The sequence below is a fragment of the Echeneis naucrates genome, chromosome 19 (assembly GCF_900963305.1).
Source record: "Echeneis naucrates chromosome 19, fEcheNa1.1, whole genome shotgun sequence".
NCBI lineage: Eukaryota > Metazoa > Chordata > Actinopteri > Carangiformes > Echeneidae > Echeneis > Echeneis naucrates.
Genome location: NC_042529.1, coordinates 3,483,862 through 3,496,844, shown reverse-complemented (window position 1 = coordinate 3,496,844; position 12,983 = coordinate 3,483,862). Strand labels below are relative to the sequence as shown.

Below are 12,983 nucleotides of genomic sequence, written 5' to 3'. Positions count from 1 at the left end.
GCAGACATATAGAGAGAAATTGTAGACTTACTGAGAGAGCTGCAAGTTTTTCAAGCAAACTACTTGACAAGTTCAAACCTTCTGCAGGTGCTGGATATTGCTGAATATGTTTTTGACCAGCTCATTTCATTGTTTATGGTCTAAATTAGACCTTAATATGCTGGACACATTATTCCATTTAAGGATCACGTTGATTTGCCATATTTAAGGAATATTTAAGACAGTTTAGCAGTAGGTACTGTGAAAATATTATCCTCTTTCATTTAATTGAGTAGTAAGTAAAGAGGCCTTTGTTGCACTGATCGGGACAAACAATGAACCACAGACTGTCCCCAGAGTTGACTTTTTACCTGGACACTAGGTAGGAGGTGGCCTCGTGGTTGACAGAGGCTGAATGGACCGTCCAGTTGCTCTCTGGAAGCTCTCTGAGCTGCACTGTGTAGTAACGCACAGGGGACAGGCCGTCGCTGCCGGGCTCCCACGACAGCAAAACCTGGCGGGCCTGAACATCTTTCTGGGGAACCATTGGACGGCTGGTCGGCTGGGGACGAGCTGGGAGACAGAAGCACAGAGACAGAGCCTGGATGACACCAGATGTTGTAAAGTTGGAATAATAAAAGAACGAATGCTCACGTAAATGGAGCTGAAAGAAATACACTTTTACTCATTGCTTTCGGCTCGCTCACATTTGCCTGAGCTATGTTGGAGAGATGAGGGAAAGAATAAAAAAAAAAAAGAAAAAAGTACAACACTGATGAATAGAAAGTAGCTGAGAAGTGAAAGCTGCAGAGTACACAATCTGCAACATGCCTCGAGGGGAGCAGATGGACTGATTTCATTCTCACAACTGCACCAGTGTTTCCTATAAACACCCCAAGGGCATGAACGCCCCTTCAGAAAGCCCATCTGCTTACTGGACTGTTCACTGGAAGCAAACTAAGTGCAATGAAGGCTTAACACAATACAAGTAGTGTTATTACACCGATCGCACACCTACGCCTGCTCTTCCAATTATGTATACAACTGAGTATGTTTCTTATTTGCTAGTGAACTACAAATTTTGTTACACTTCCAAATTGCAATCCACTCAGATATAATGCTTTTATTTTTTCTTTCCTTTCCTTTTTTTTTTGTTTTTTTTTTAAGTTTTCATCCAGCTTGGGGTATATCACATATCCATTTAAACGTAAGATGTTCAGGCAGACTCTGTTACCCCTTTTCTCCGTTGTGACCACCAGCGCTTCTGCAGCCTCGCCCCAGCCCTTCCTGGTCTGCGCAGTGATGCGGAACACGTAGATGGACTCTGGCTTGAGGCCGGTCACTGTGTACTGGCGAGCGCTGGGGCTCAGCACGTCCACGGTGGCCGCGTTGCTATTGGTGGAGTTGAGGTGGTACGTGATCTGGTAGGCTGCAAGGAAGTTGGGGGACAAACAATCTTTTATATTCAGTGGTAGATTAAATCTTGAGAATTAAAGAAAACACGTCTTTTAGGCATTCAAAGCATTTGTTGTTTTGTGCTGAACAGTGCAATGGAGAGCAAAATGTACGCCGAGGAGCATTGTCTCCTCTGCACTTCTTCCATATGCTCTGTGTGGCTCTGTCATATTATGCAGTTTAAAACAAATTATCTGACAGATGTGTAATGAATCAAATGCTCACAAGGAAATCCCCTATTAGCTAATGAGAGAATTTCACTCCCTTTACAGCAATGCAGGAAAATAACATGATCCCCCCCGCCCCCCAACTAATATAGTCGAGCCCATCAAGTTGAAAAACAAAAAAAAGAAGAAAAAACACACAAAAAAAAAAACAAAAACAAAATTATGTTGAGAGCCATCAGGAATAACACCTGTGGGCCTGATGTTCTATAAAATCGAAATAAATTAGCTTATTTGTGCCGTGTTTGGTAGTTGGCAGTTTATTTAGCTGCACTAAAACACCTGAACATTTCAAAGAATAAAACCAGAAATGAGGAGGATGTTGTAAATTACTAACCAAGTATAATCCCATTGGGCTGAGAGGGGGACTGCCAAATAAGACGCACTGAGGTGGTCCGCACTTCAGGGAATAGGATACCCACCGGCGGTCCCGGCACTGCAGGAAAGCAAAAGGCATAATATATGACACAACTCAGAACTTGGAAATCATATCAAACCTCAGATATACTTCCCACAGGTGAAGAAAATTAAAACATACAGGTTTTTGGATTGAGAAAAAATAAAGCACAGGTTCATATGTTTCATGTTTTTCTCCAGGAGAAATTATTGCTGTCGAGTGTATTCAGGTGTTGTCTAAAGCTTTCTCGCTGCTCAGCGTTGCCGTACCGTCGTCCAGAGTCCTCTCCAGGATGGGTGGAGAACTGGGCCGCCCATCTCCGATCCTTGTGAAGGCCAGGACCTGGATCTCATAGAGCACGTATTTCCCCAGACCGGTCAGCTGGATGCTGTGCGTGGCGTTTCCCTCCACTGACCAGAAGTGGACGGCGCTGTCGGAGTCCTTTTCTTTGTACACAACCTGATCCAACAAAGACACAGTAGATGAAAATGAATTGGGAATTTGGAAATGAAGCAGAATCAACATTGCTGTTGTGTACGTTGCCTAAAAAATGGATGGCATTTCTTGAAAACAAACAAACAAACAAAGAAGAAGAACAAACTAGATGTTATTTTGGCGAGTGTGAAACATGAAAAGTGCTGACAGACCTTGTAGCCCAAAATGAGACCATTTCTGTCTGGCTCAGGAACTTCAAACCAGCGCACTAGGATACTGCTGGAGGTCGTTGCGAAGGCGGACACATTGGTGGGTCCACAGGAGGGGACTGGAAGACAAAGAGAGAAGAAAGGCAAACTCATCACCCCTGCACGGCCCATTGTTTCACGTACATTAATAAAAATTCATTCGCCATGCTCCCTCTCCACATGTGGATGTACGACAGAGCGATCCGCTACGGTTGTATTGTTCGTGTTTGCACGTAGCCTCTGATATCCTTGGTATACCCTCCAGGGCATACTAGAGAGAAAGAAAAAAGAAAGACTCAAGAATAGGCCTTTTCGCTTCCTTGGAACTCATCCCTGGACATAATGCGCTGATTCCTAAGAATTCGCTGGAGTGAGTGGAAAAAAAAAAAGAGCACAAGGAATTTCACATTCAAGTCCACGTGTTCTCAATTTTCCTCAGACTCTGTCCATTCCTCAAGACCCAACGTCTGGTGAGGAGGGAGAAGAAGGGTCTGAAACAGAAGCAGGCTGCTTAGAAGGCTAGGGAACAGTCAGCTCACTGACAAATGCAACATATGGTTAAGTGTAAACTGTGGCTGTGTGTTTGCTTCCTCTGATACGACTAATTATGCATATATTCCTCATAAATTTTGAATATAACGTTATGAAAGTAGTCAAGGTGCTTTTATTTTGACTAAATCCATAGAAATATGGTGCCAGTACAGGATTTTGTGTTTCTGAGAGAAAGATATGGTAAAAAACAAACACCTTGGCGATAATAAATTCTAATTTTTATAGCTTGTTTCTTGACAAGAACTTGGCTCCTGACAGCAAAACAAAAAAAATGCTTTTGAGTAATTAAACCAGCACGGCCCTGGTTTTGTGATGCTAATAACATTGTGCAGTTCTCGTTGATCATCTGAAGATGGATGAGCAGCGTTTGTCATCGAGGTGGGATAAGCCAACTCACCGGACTCCCTGGTCCTGCCTCTGACCGGCTGGCTCCAGGGCCCCATCCCGATGCCGTTGACGGCCTGGACCCTGACCTCGTACTCGGTCCACTCTTCCAGGTCCTCGATGGTGAACTCCCTCTCCAGGCGGTCAGCTATGACATGGGTGAGTGCCCGACTCTGTGAGCCCACACGGGAGTACTGGACTCTGTAGCCCACCTGCTCTGCGTTTCCATTGTATTCCCATTCAGGCAAAGGCTGTGGAGAAGAGAACGGACACACGATCCTTCAATTAGCTCATATTTATGAGAACATCACGGTTGGGAAATGTGATGGATTCTTGTTTACCATCCATCGCAGCCAAAGGCTGGTCTCGCTCGCTGTGCGCAGGGTGACGTTGGCGGGCGCCATGTCAGGAGGCGCCGGTAGGGTCTGGATCCTTCTGGAGGGCTGGCTCGGAGGACTCGTGCCCACGATGTTCACCTGACGCATACGGAACCTGTGGTTGGAAGTTCAACTTTGTTTAAAGTGCAACTTCTGCAAAAAGATGTTTGATTTGAACCGAATCACACCTCAGGATCTGGCAGATCAAAAACAAACTCCCAGCATCATGACGGTAGCTGCAGTGAGCATCCTCTTACATCAGGCTTATTGCGTTTGAACTGAGATCACAGCACTGCATATGAATACAACATGAATATGCTGAGCGGGCCGTTTATTTGTGTTACAGCCTGAATATGCAAAAAAAAAAAAAAAAAAGTGAGCGTTTAGTGAAATGTAAAGTGGCAGCACTGAAGTTAGAATGATGAAAACTGGAGCTGTAGCGGGTCTTTGGGGACTGCCTCTGTGAAATGTTAATTGCTTATATTGAATTGCGGCTGCATTGAGATAAAGATCATGTGAGAACTGCAAAATAATAAAAAAAGCAAAAAGAAAACACACTTACCGTAACAAGCTTGTATCCAAATCAAAGGAAAACAGAAAAAGATAAACTCCTGGGATAAACTGAAATTAGCTGAGATCCTGAAGCACGCGTGCACCTTATCTGTTGTTTGTCACAAGCCCCATGTGATCTGACTAAAAGCACACAGGCAAAATCATGAGAAGGTTCAACCTTAATGAGAGTTTTCATTATTTTACTTTTTTAAACTTGTCATTTTATTTTATTTTATTTTTAGTCTGACTTGAGAAAACATATTTAACCAGACATCTTATCAAAACCCATTATAAACGTGTCTCTGCTTATTTGTCAGTGAGTGATAGTGAGAAGATGAGAGCGATGCAGCAGGCGGTTTTGAAATATGAAAATAATTTCAGTTCATTATTAAACTGCAGGGGTAGCACGGCGGCATAGTGGTTAGTGCTGTTACCCCACAACAAGCAAGTCCTGGGTTCGGTTCCAGGGCCTGGGGCCTTTCATTGTGGAGTACGTGCCCCCCCCCGTGCCTGCTTGGGTTTCCTCCCACCATCCAAAGACATCATGTTTGGGTTAACTGGTGACTCTAAATTGTCTGCAGGTCTTACTGTCTCTGTCTGTTGGCCCTGTGGTGGACTGGTGACCTGTCCAGGGTGACCAGTGAGTTGGGATTGGCTCCAGTAACGGAGAAGTGGTACTAGATGAATGAATGAGTATTAAACCGTTGCGACGACATCAGCAGAGCAGGCTGCTGCCAACACATCTTGGGTGCGTTCACACCTGATTTTCAGGGTGTCTACTTAAGGTGTCAATAATGCCTTGGATAAAATGTGCAGTACGCTACCTGTAGAAGGTGTACGGGTTGAGCCCGGGCACTTCTAAGGAGCGAGCCTCGGGTTCGTTGGACACCTGGTGGACCGTCACCCATTCCTCGTTTTCACCAACCATGCCCACCTGAGCCAAACGCACACAAACACACAAAGTCTGCAATGAAGAAAAGTGCAAGCAAAGGACAAAATTTCCATCTAAAAGAGCCAACACAATTTCTGTGTCAATCTTGGCATTGTAACATCGATCCAAAATCAGCGAGAAAGTCTCAGAAAGTAGCAACACACGATTAAGAAAAAGAGATTGAATCAGCCCCACCTGGGCCTCCACCTGCCAACGGGAAATGGAAGTCTTGCCATCATAGCCAGGTTTGAACTGCAGGGTGACAGAGCGTGGGCCGATGTTGGAAATTGCCATGTTGGTGGGGGGGCCGGGGAGCTCTGTGAAGAAGCAGGGAGGAGGGGGGAAAAAAGGTTGAACGAGGAGAAAGAGACTGACGGAGCAGATAACTGACAGCAACACAGGTGCAGTTTGTCATGCTGCCTCTGAGCACGGAGTGATTTTGGTTTGCAGCCTCTCACTCCGGAGGAAAAAAAAATCCATCTACCACAGCGCCCCCCTGTGACCGTACAGATACCACACACGGACACGCCTCTCACCTGTCTCCCTTAATTCCCCCCTCCTGCCCCCCACTTGAGCTAAGGCAGCAGAAGCAGATCAGATTTGAAAAAGATGCTTACACAGTACATAGGCAGAGACAATGCCATGAATGTCAATTACACTGCAGTTATCTGGAGATACGATTCAATCTGATATCCCACTGTTTACACTTGAGCTGAGTAAACAATAAGAATGGATTGTTCCCTGGAAATCCTGCAGGGGAGACAAATCTGAAAATGGTGAATTCAAAGAACAGCGGGAGGCCAATTTTGTGTATACGAATATCATTGCTTGTTTGTGTATGCTGGGATGCTTTTTGTGTATCTAGCCAGGCATGTGTGAGAGTGTCTGTGGATTAAATAATTCATTCATCAAGTTTTTTTTCTTTCTTCTCCTCCATAACGTTCCCCTCGAGGTAGACATTAAGCCTACCATAACATATCCCCATTCCAAAGCACAATATAGTTTACATAAATCCTGGATGAAGATATTAACGCCAAAGCGTGGCATATTGGAGCGTGGACAGAGGTCTAATATAAAAGAAGATATAATCGCTCCCCCGCGGCACAACTCAGCAGTTTTTCAAAGATTGCTTAAATGCGAGTGTATTCCGCCCTAATGAAATGCAGATTATACGCATTGTGGTAGAAATTACCACCCTTAAATCATTTGCATGGCTGCTTATTGAGGTGGCTTTCAGCTGGATGCTCGCAGGGCACATGGGTGTTTTCTTTACACATATACAACGCGATTAATCACCATTCTGAGAAGAGTAACTGCTCTCAAATTACCAGCCTGTCATTTCACAGGTGGCCAGGCTCTGCTCTGAACGCTGCTCTAAGAGATGACATGAGCGCTATATTTCTCTTACATGATTATGCAAATATGAAATCATCAAACTCTTTAATTGTAACCCCCCCCCCCCCGCTCTGTTGGGAGCTGTTTATTTTTTGGCTGTGGGGCAGATATGCACATCGGAGAGGCCCCCTTTCCCAGCTGAGGTGACTGGAGGTCTGGTTTCACTGCGTCTGGCGCCAGACAGCACGTTCCCCGAGTTCAAGGTGAGACAGTAAATATGCAGGAAGCGGAAACTTATTAAACGATATCATCAGGGTTTGAGACTAAACAATATAAACAGAAAGCTTGGATTACAATTTTAAAGAGGGAATTTACAAGACAGGGAGGCTCTAATAAAAGCTGAACTGCATTTCGGGATTCGGTGTCTTATCAGTACTTTATCCATACTAGGAACTAAAGGGGAGAATATGTCAGTGTCTTTTGCTTCAATTTTTTAAAATTCTTACTTAAATTGGTCTCTCTGGAGTCTCACAACTTCATGGAAGTGCAATAGAAAATCTCTGAAGCACGGCTTTCAGAGGAACATAATGAGGCGCGCTGATAGGGAGGTCTGTCTAATACGCAGAGCAACTAGGAGACACACGTGTCTGGAAAGAGATGTCACATGCATCATTTTGGTGCTGCGAGCACCACAAAATGAATTCTCATTGCTGAGGTGGAGGCAGATAACTCAGAATCTCAAAGGAGAAAATATCATGTAATTTGGTGTACTGATGTTTCTTCAGGATCGCGACAGATGGTCTAAGTACCGACCTGGCGGGACGCCCGAGGAGATGGTGGAGGAGGAGAGCAGGCCCTGGCCCTTGGAGGTCATTCCTGCCACTTCGATGGTGTAGGTGGTGAGAGCCGTGAGCCCGGTGACCCTGTACTCCAAGGTGAGGTTCGGCAGGTAGTGGGTGACTCTGGTGTTTGTGCGGTTGTACTCCTCCCACGAAATACGGTAGCCTGGAGTTGTAGACGGGCGCACAGTGACAGACAGGGAATCATATCGGGGGTAAAATTGGACAGCAGTATTTACAATAAAAGCGGTTCTCTGCTCACATGCTACAGGGCAAGCCAGGAGACAAAATTAAATAAACTCCATCAAAAATTGAATATAGCAAATTAAACCACCCTGTGATTATACCTCCCTGCGCTCACACACCCACCACACATACACACACACACACACACACACACACACATTCAGCCTCCCAAAGTTAATGCAATTTGCTCTTTGGCCAGCAGCTCTTTTCATGTGATTGCATAAGGCATCAGGAGGCATTTCTTGCCAAATCAATAATTTCATATGGCATGTCGCTGTTTGTCTCCTGGGAATGTGCAGCACATCTAAATGTTTCGGGAGAAGACTTTACAATATGCTGTTAAATCTCATCCCGCGGTAAACACTTGAATTTTAAAGTCACTGCTTGGCTTCCTCTTCTTCAGCTGAAGTTCGCACAAAATGATGTAAGAGCGTTAGGTAAGCTGGAATAGCAGTGCCACCGACTCACTAGGAATATCATTTTGTAGTTACATCCCTGGATTACCGAGACTTTTACTAATTTCCATCCTTTGCTTGAGAACTTTCCACAACTGGACACGATTTAATATGTGCAACACTCGGCACCAATTGGTCCTTTTGCATAGAGAAAGAGGTGATGTATGGTACAAAAACAAACTGCACAAGAACTGTAAACTAGTGAAGAGTTTTAGAAGAAGCCAATTTGTCAGAAAGCCAAAGATCTCTTTGTCGCATTCCAGTCTGCAACTATTATCAACAGAAACGGGTTTAATAGTCTCCCCGAGGAGGACTGTTTGTTATGTAAGTTGGATGAGATGTTATACAGTGCGATGATTTTAGGCAGCCTTTTTATGGCAGCTTTATTGTGCATAGTTTGGAAGATGACACAATGTCACCCCCCCCAACCCCCCCCCCCACCCCCACCCCCTGCTGCAGTGCATTTGTGTGTCTTACAAGCTCATGTTGCCTTGGTGGTCCTACCCGCATGACCCAAATACAATAAACGACTAATGATAAAGCAGATTCACCTTAGGAGCGGCAAAATGCTTGGATCACTAAATGAGGCCAAGCGGCTGTGAAGCTAAGTACAACAAATTCTTCCGGCCTCAGCTCTAGCTCAGCGCTGTCAACTGTGATTGGTCTCTTTCAATAAACACCTCCTCGGACAAACTGCTATTTCTTGCGCTCCCTGCCTCATTAAAGGTTTATTCTGAGAGCGAAGCCGATTGTACCTGTGAGAACGCCGTTCTTCTCGCTCGGCTCGCTCCAGCTGACTTTGAGTGAGGTGTCCAGGATTTCGGTGAAACTCAGGTGACCCACAGCGCCGGGGGCTGGACGGGGGACAAATAAGGATAATGAGCCAAGGCCAATGGGCCTATTTTACATATGGTTTGAGCTCATTACTGATTACATGGTATACTTGGATTCTATAGACAAACATTGGCATTTTAAGTGTGTCCATAATAAGATAAGCTAATTGCTGAAACCTGTATGATGACAAATTGAGGAAAATTTTGAGCTTTTTAAACCTTCAACAATCTCAAAGGGAACTGAGTTCCAATTATGATGATCCGAGCTGGATGCAAAATATACTCATTCATTAGCACTTCTCCACAATTTCGTTGCGCATGAATAATAGATCTTGCCCAAAGGATGTGTCACAGGGAGACACTCGCGTGCCCTCGCCACTGCAGGGGAGAGAGCAAAGTCACTCACTGTCCTCATGTGTCCTCAGCGCCCTGGGCGGGCTGCGGGGGCCATCTCCGGGCGTAGTGAAACACAACACGGAGGTGTAATACTCAGTAAACTTCTTCAGACCTGCCACATATCCCACAAGGACGCTGTCCTGGAAGTTTGGTCGCACTGTTACCATAGTGACTTGTTCCTCTTTGCTTGGTTCCCAGGCCAACAGCTGAGACAGACAAATGAAAAAGTGAAGGGGAAAAAAAAAAAAAAAACAAAGGTAAAGAAAATTACTCAGACAGATGGAAATAAAGCAGCTGATAATTTTTCCTGCAACAGCTCCCACACATTTATTCTCGCAAAAACTAACAGCAGTGTCTCTCTTTGGTAGTCCTGAGCCACTCAGAGGAGTTCTTTGGCATCACAGATCTCCCAGATATATTTAGAGAGATGCCCTGAAGAGGTTTTGACTGGGAGGGATTGGCTGAATAGCTCCACCAAGACGAGCTGTGAGTGGAAAAGAGTGCTCAAGCTCGGGAGAGGCATGACGGTATCTTATTACGCAGGTTGATTGCAGATGCAGATATAGCATGCACAGATGGGACCTGCATTGACCAATTAGGTGCTTAGGTAATTAGTCCCAGGGGCGTGTCTGGGGGTTTATTTCCAGTTTGTGGTGAAAGGCCTCCGAGGGAAGTAAAGAGCTGGCAGTGGGATGTCAGACAGATAGATGCTTGACTGTCTGCCACCGCCTATCGCTCTCTCTCCATGAAATTCTTCCTTTGCCTCGGCCTCTATCACCTTTCACAGTCTGCGTTTCTCTTTTTTTTTTTTTTACCTCCCTGGAGGAAAAAAAAGGGTGGTGGTGTTTAAAATTCAGATTGGTTTTGTACAGAGGTCTCCTCCGTTCCAGCTGAGTGAGGCCTGTGGAGCGCCGCTGAGCACACAGACAAAACGAGAGAGGAGAGGGGATAAAAGCCCTCAATGACATAATTAAGCCTCAATAGTGTCAATGGAAAAATAGAACCCCCCCTCCCATTGCATATGGCTTTATGATTCCCCATGGGCTACATTCCTTTCTGTGAAGTATACACAAGAGACTGAGAGATGGACTGCGTTCAACAGCCCATGACAAAATAATGAAGACATTCATCATCATGTGCACGCAGCAATGATAAAACATATGAAAAATTGTTACAAAGACAAAGAGAATGACCTCCGACTGACAAATGGGAGAACTAAGTCCATCGTTCACACTGGCACCAATATCTACCCCCCCCCCCCCCCCCCCGCACTCTCTTGTTTAACAGGATATGTGATTCTACAAGTTCGGCTCTGACAGCTCGGTCAATGGAAGTGATGGCTGGTGGGGACTCCGTCGCGGCAGCCACTGACCTTGTAGCCCTGGTTGATGCCATTGATGAACTGAGGGTTAGGGGCCGTCCACGTGAAGCGGATGGTCGTCGAGTTGACCGCCTCCACCTGTACGTTGCCAGGGGCGATGGTGGGCACTGAGACGGACACGGGGAGAGAGAGGCGGGAGAAAGGGAGAGAGGTATGAACAAAAAAAAACCCCCCAAAAATAACCAAAAACCAAAAACCAAGGTGAGTGCCTTTCAGTTGACTGGTGGAAGTCTGCCTGCATCTATTTGGATGTCAGTATTGATCGCTGCTGCTACAGGTCAGGGCAGATGCTGCCATCGCTCTCTCTCTGATGACACTGACACCTAATACCATGGCTCTCTGTGGGTTTGTTTGTGACTGTGCGAGCCGCTTATGGATTGTAGCGGGAATGTCACGCCTTTGTGTGGTCCTCACAAAGACGAGTTAAAGGGAATGCTTAAAGATTCCGTGTTTGGTAGAACATTATCAGTCAAAGGCACATAAAACCAGACGCTCACTAGTCGTCCTTTGTATCGCAGCATTTAGCTGGCACCGTGCCCGGGCTCATTGAACATGCACCGGGCTTTAAAGAGAGGCTCAACTTAATTTAACACATATAAATTCAGACTAATTGACAATGGCACATTCAATAATAAAGAAAGAAAGCAGTCAGCACATCAGGCCCGCTGCTGGTCGATAAAACGCTTATGTGGGTTCTCACCTCCCTGCAGGGTCCACTCGGTGACCTTGTGGCTGAATGTACCAAGACCTGCCCCGTTGTAGGCGGCCACCTCGATCTCATAGTTGGTCCAGATAATGAGGTCCTCCAGCAGCAGGTTGGTCACATCAGGGCTGGTAATGTTCTTGATCTGGTAGTCCACCGGCAACCCAGTGAGGCGGTATCTGAAATACACATTTCAGAGGGAGTTTAAAGGGGTTGATGTGCTTGCTGTGCTGTTTGCCAAATGGACCTCACAGTTTAGATGTTGACACAGAGGAGAGAGGGCAGTGTTTGGGCCTTTTTTGGGTTTTCTTTTGTTTTTGTTGCTGTTGTTGCTTGAGCCAAGTCTTGCAGTACACTAGACCCCCTGGTAGGGGGAGACAAAGCACCAGCAAACAAACAATTAACAAACGCACTGATGGCATTGACTTGTTTGGAAAACACCTGCTGTTTCATTTGGACGTAATGAATAAAAAGCCTAACAGAAAATGAAACTAATTACATGTTTACAAGTCTTACAGTAAGTTTGGCATATTGCTGACTCTGTCTATTAGAGTTGGTAAAGTTTTTAAAGTCAAACCAGTCATTAAATACGGCTTCTTTCTCAAACTATATTCTTGTTAAATGTGGTGTTTTGAAAGGAGAGCTAAGGTTTGGCACTGGATGCGAATTAATTCCAGCACTTACCAGAGCATAGTCCTTCAGTTTCTTTGTATTTGTTCTCCACAGAAATGCAAGTGAATTAAAATGATCAGACAAAAAAACTTGACAGAGAAACTGATGATATCAGATGAGCGCAGCTTCGTTTCCAGCTCTTAGAGATCATCCGGCTGGCCCTCATGCTGAGAAAAGCTGGATACCAAAACGCGCAGTTTCCCTCGTTCAACATAAAAAGCAAGAAAGAGACAGGCGTCAGCGGGACGGGTGGATGGACCCGGGGTCTTACCGTACGGTGTAGCCCCTGAGGATGCCGTTCTGGTGGCTTTCCGGTGGAGGCTGCCATTGGATCATGATGGACTGATTGGTGCGACCGCTCGCTATGACGTTCTGAGGAGGAGCACTGGGGGGCTCCTCTGGCAGAGACACACTGTAAAACATACGTACACAGACACGCATGCATGTACAGATATGAAGAGAGAGGGCAGTGAGAAGAAAACAAAACAAGCTTTAAGTTATTTCAAGGAAATTGACACAAAGCTTTACCGCTCGCTTAACACATGTAAAATGAACTTTGAAGCTCTTTCAGAAAACCGTCAAACCGTCC

At 45.4% G+C, this 12,983-nt stretch overlaps 1 protein-coding gene across 2 annotated transcripts in view; it reads right to left on the bottom strand.

The window, feature by feature from the left end:
• The window catches only part of sdk2b (sidekick cell adhesion molecule 2b), a 227,546-nt gene that overhangs the window by 19,882 nt on the left and 194,681 nt on the right, over positions 1-12,983 (bottom strand). For both annotated transcript variants that reach the window (XM_029527583.1, XM_029527584.1), the window contains exons 16-30: positions 12,666-12,806; positions 11,720-11,901; positions 11,011-11,126; positions 9,649-9,844; positions 9,165-9,263; positions 7,683-7,874; positions 5,730-5,851; positions 5,428-5,537; positions 4,016-4,166; positions 3,688-3,925; positions 2,703-2,818; positions 2,325-2,514; positions 1,996-2,094; positions 1,214-1,408; positions 351-552 (exon numbers count right to left, since the gene is read on the bottom strand). In XM_029527583.1, coding sequence (XP_029383443.1) covers positions 351-552; positions 1,214-1,408; positions 1,996-2,094; positions 2,325-2,514; positions 2,703-2,818; positions 3,688-3,925; positions 4,016-4,166; positions 5,428-5,537; positions 5,730-5,851; positions 7,683-7,874; positions 9,165-9,263; positions 9,649-9,844; positions 11,011-11,126; positions 11,720-11,901; positions 12,666-12,806 — 2,349 coding nt within the window. The remainder of the gene's footprint in view (positions 1-350; positions 553-1,213; positions 1,409-1,995; positions 2,095-2,324; positions 2,515-2,702; positions 2,819-3,687; positions 3,926-4,015; positions 4,167-5,427; positions 5,538-5,729; positions 5,852-7,682; positions 7,875-9,164; positions 9,264-9,648; positions 9,845-11,010; positions 11,127-11,719; positions 11,902-12,665; positions 12,807-12,983) is intronic.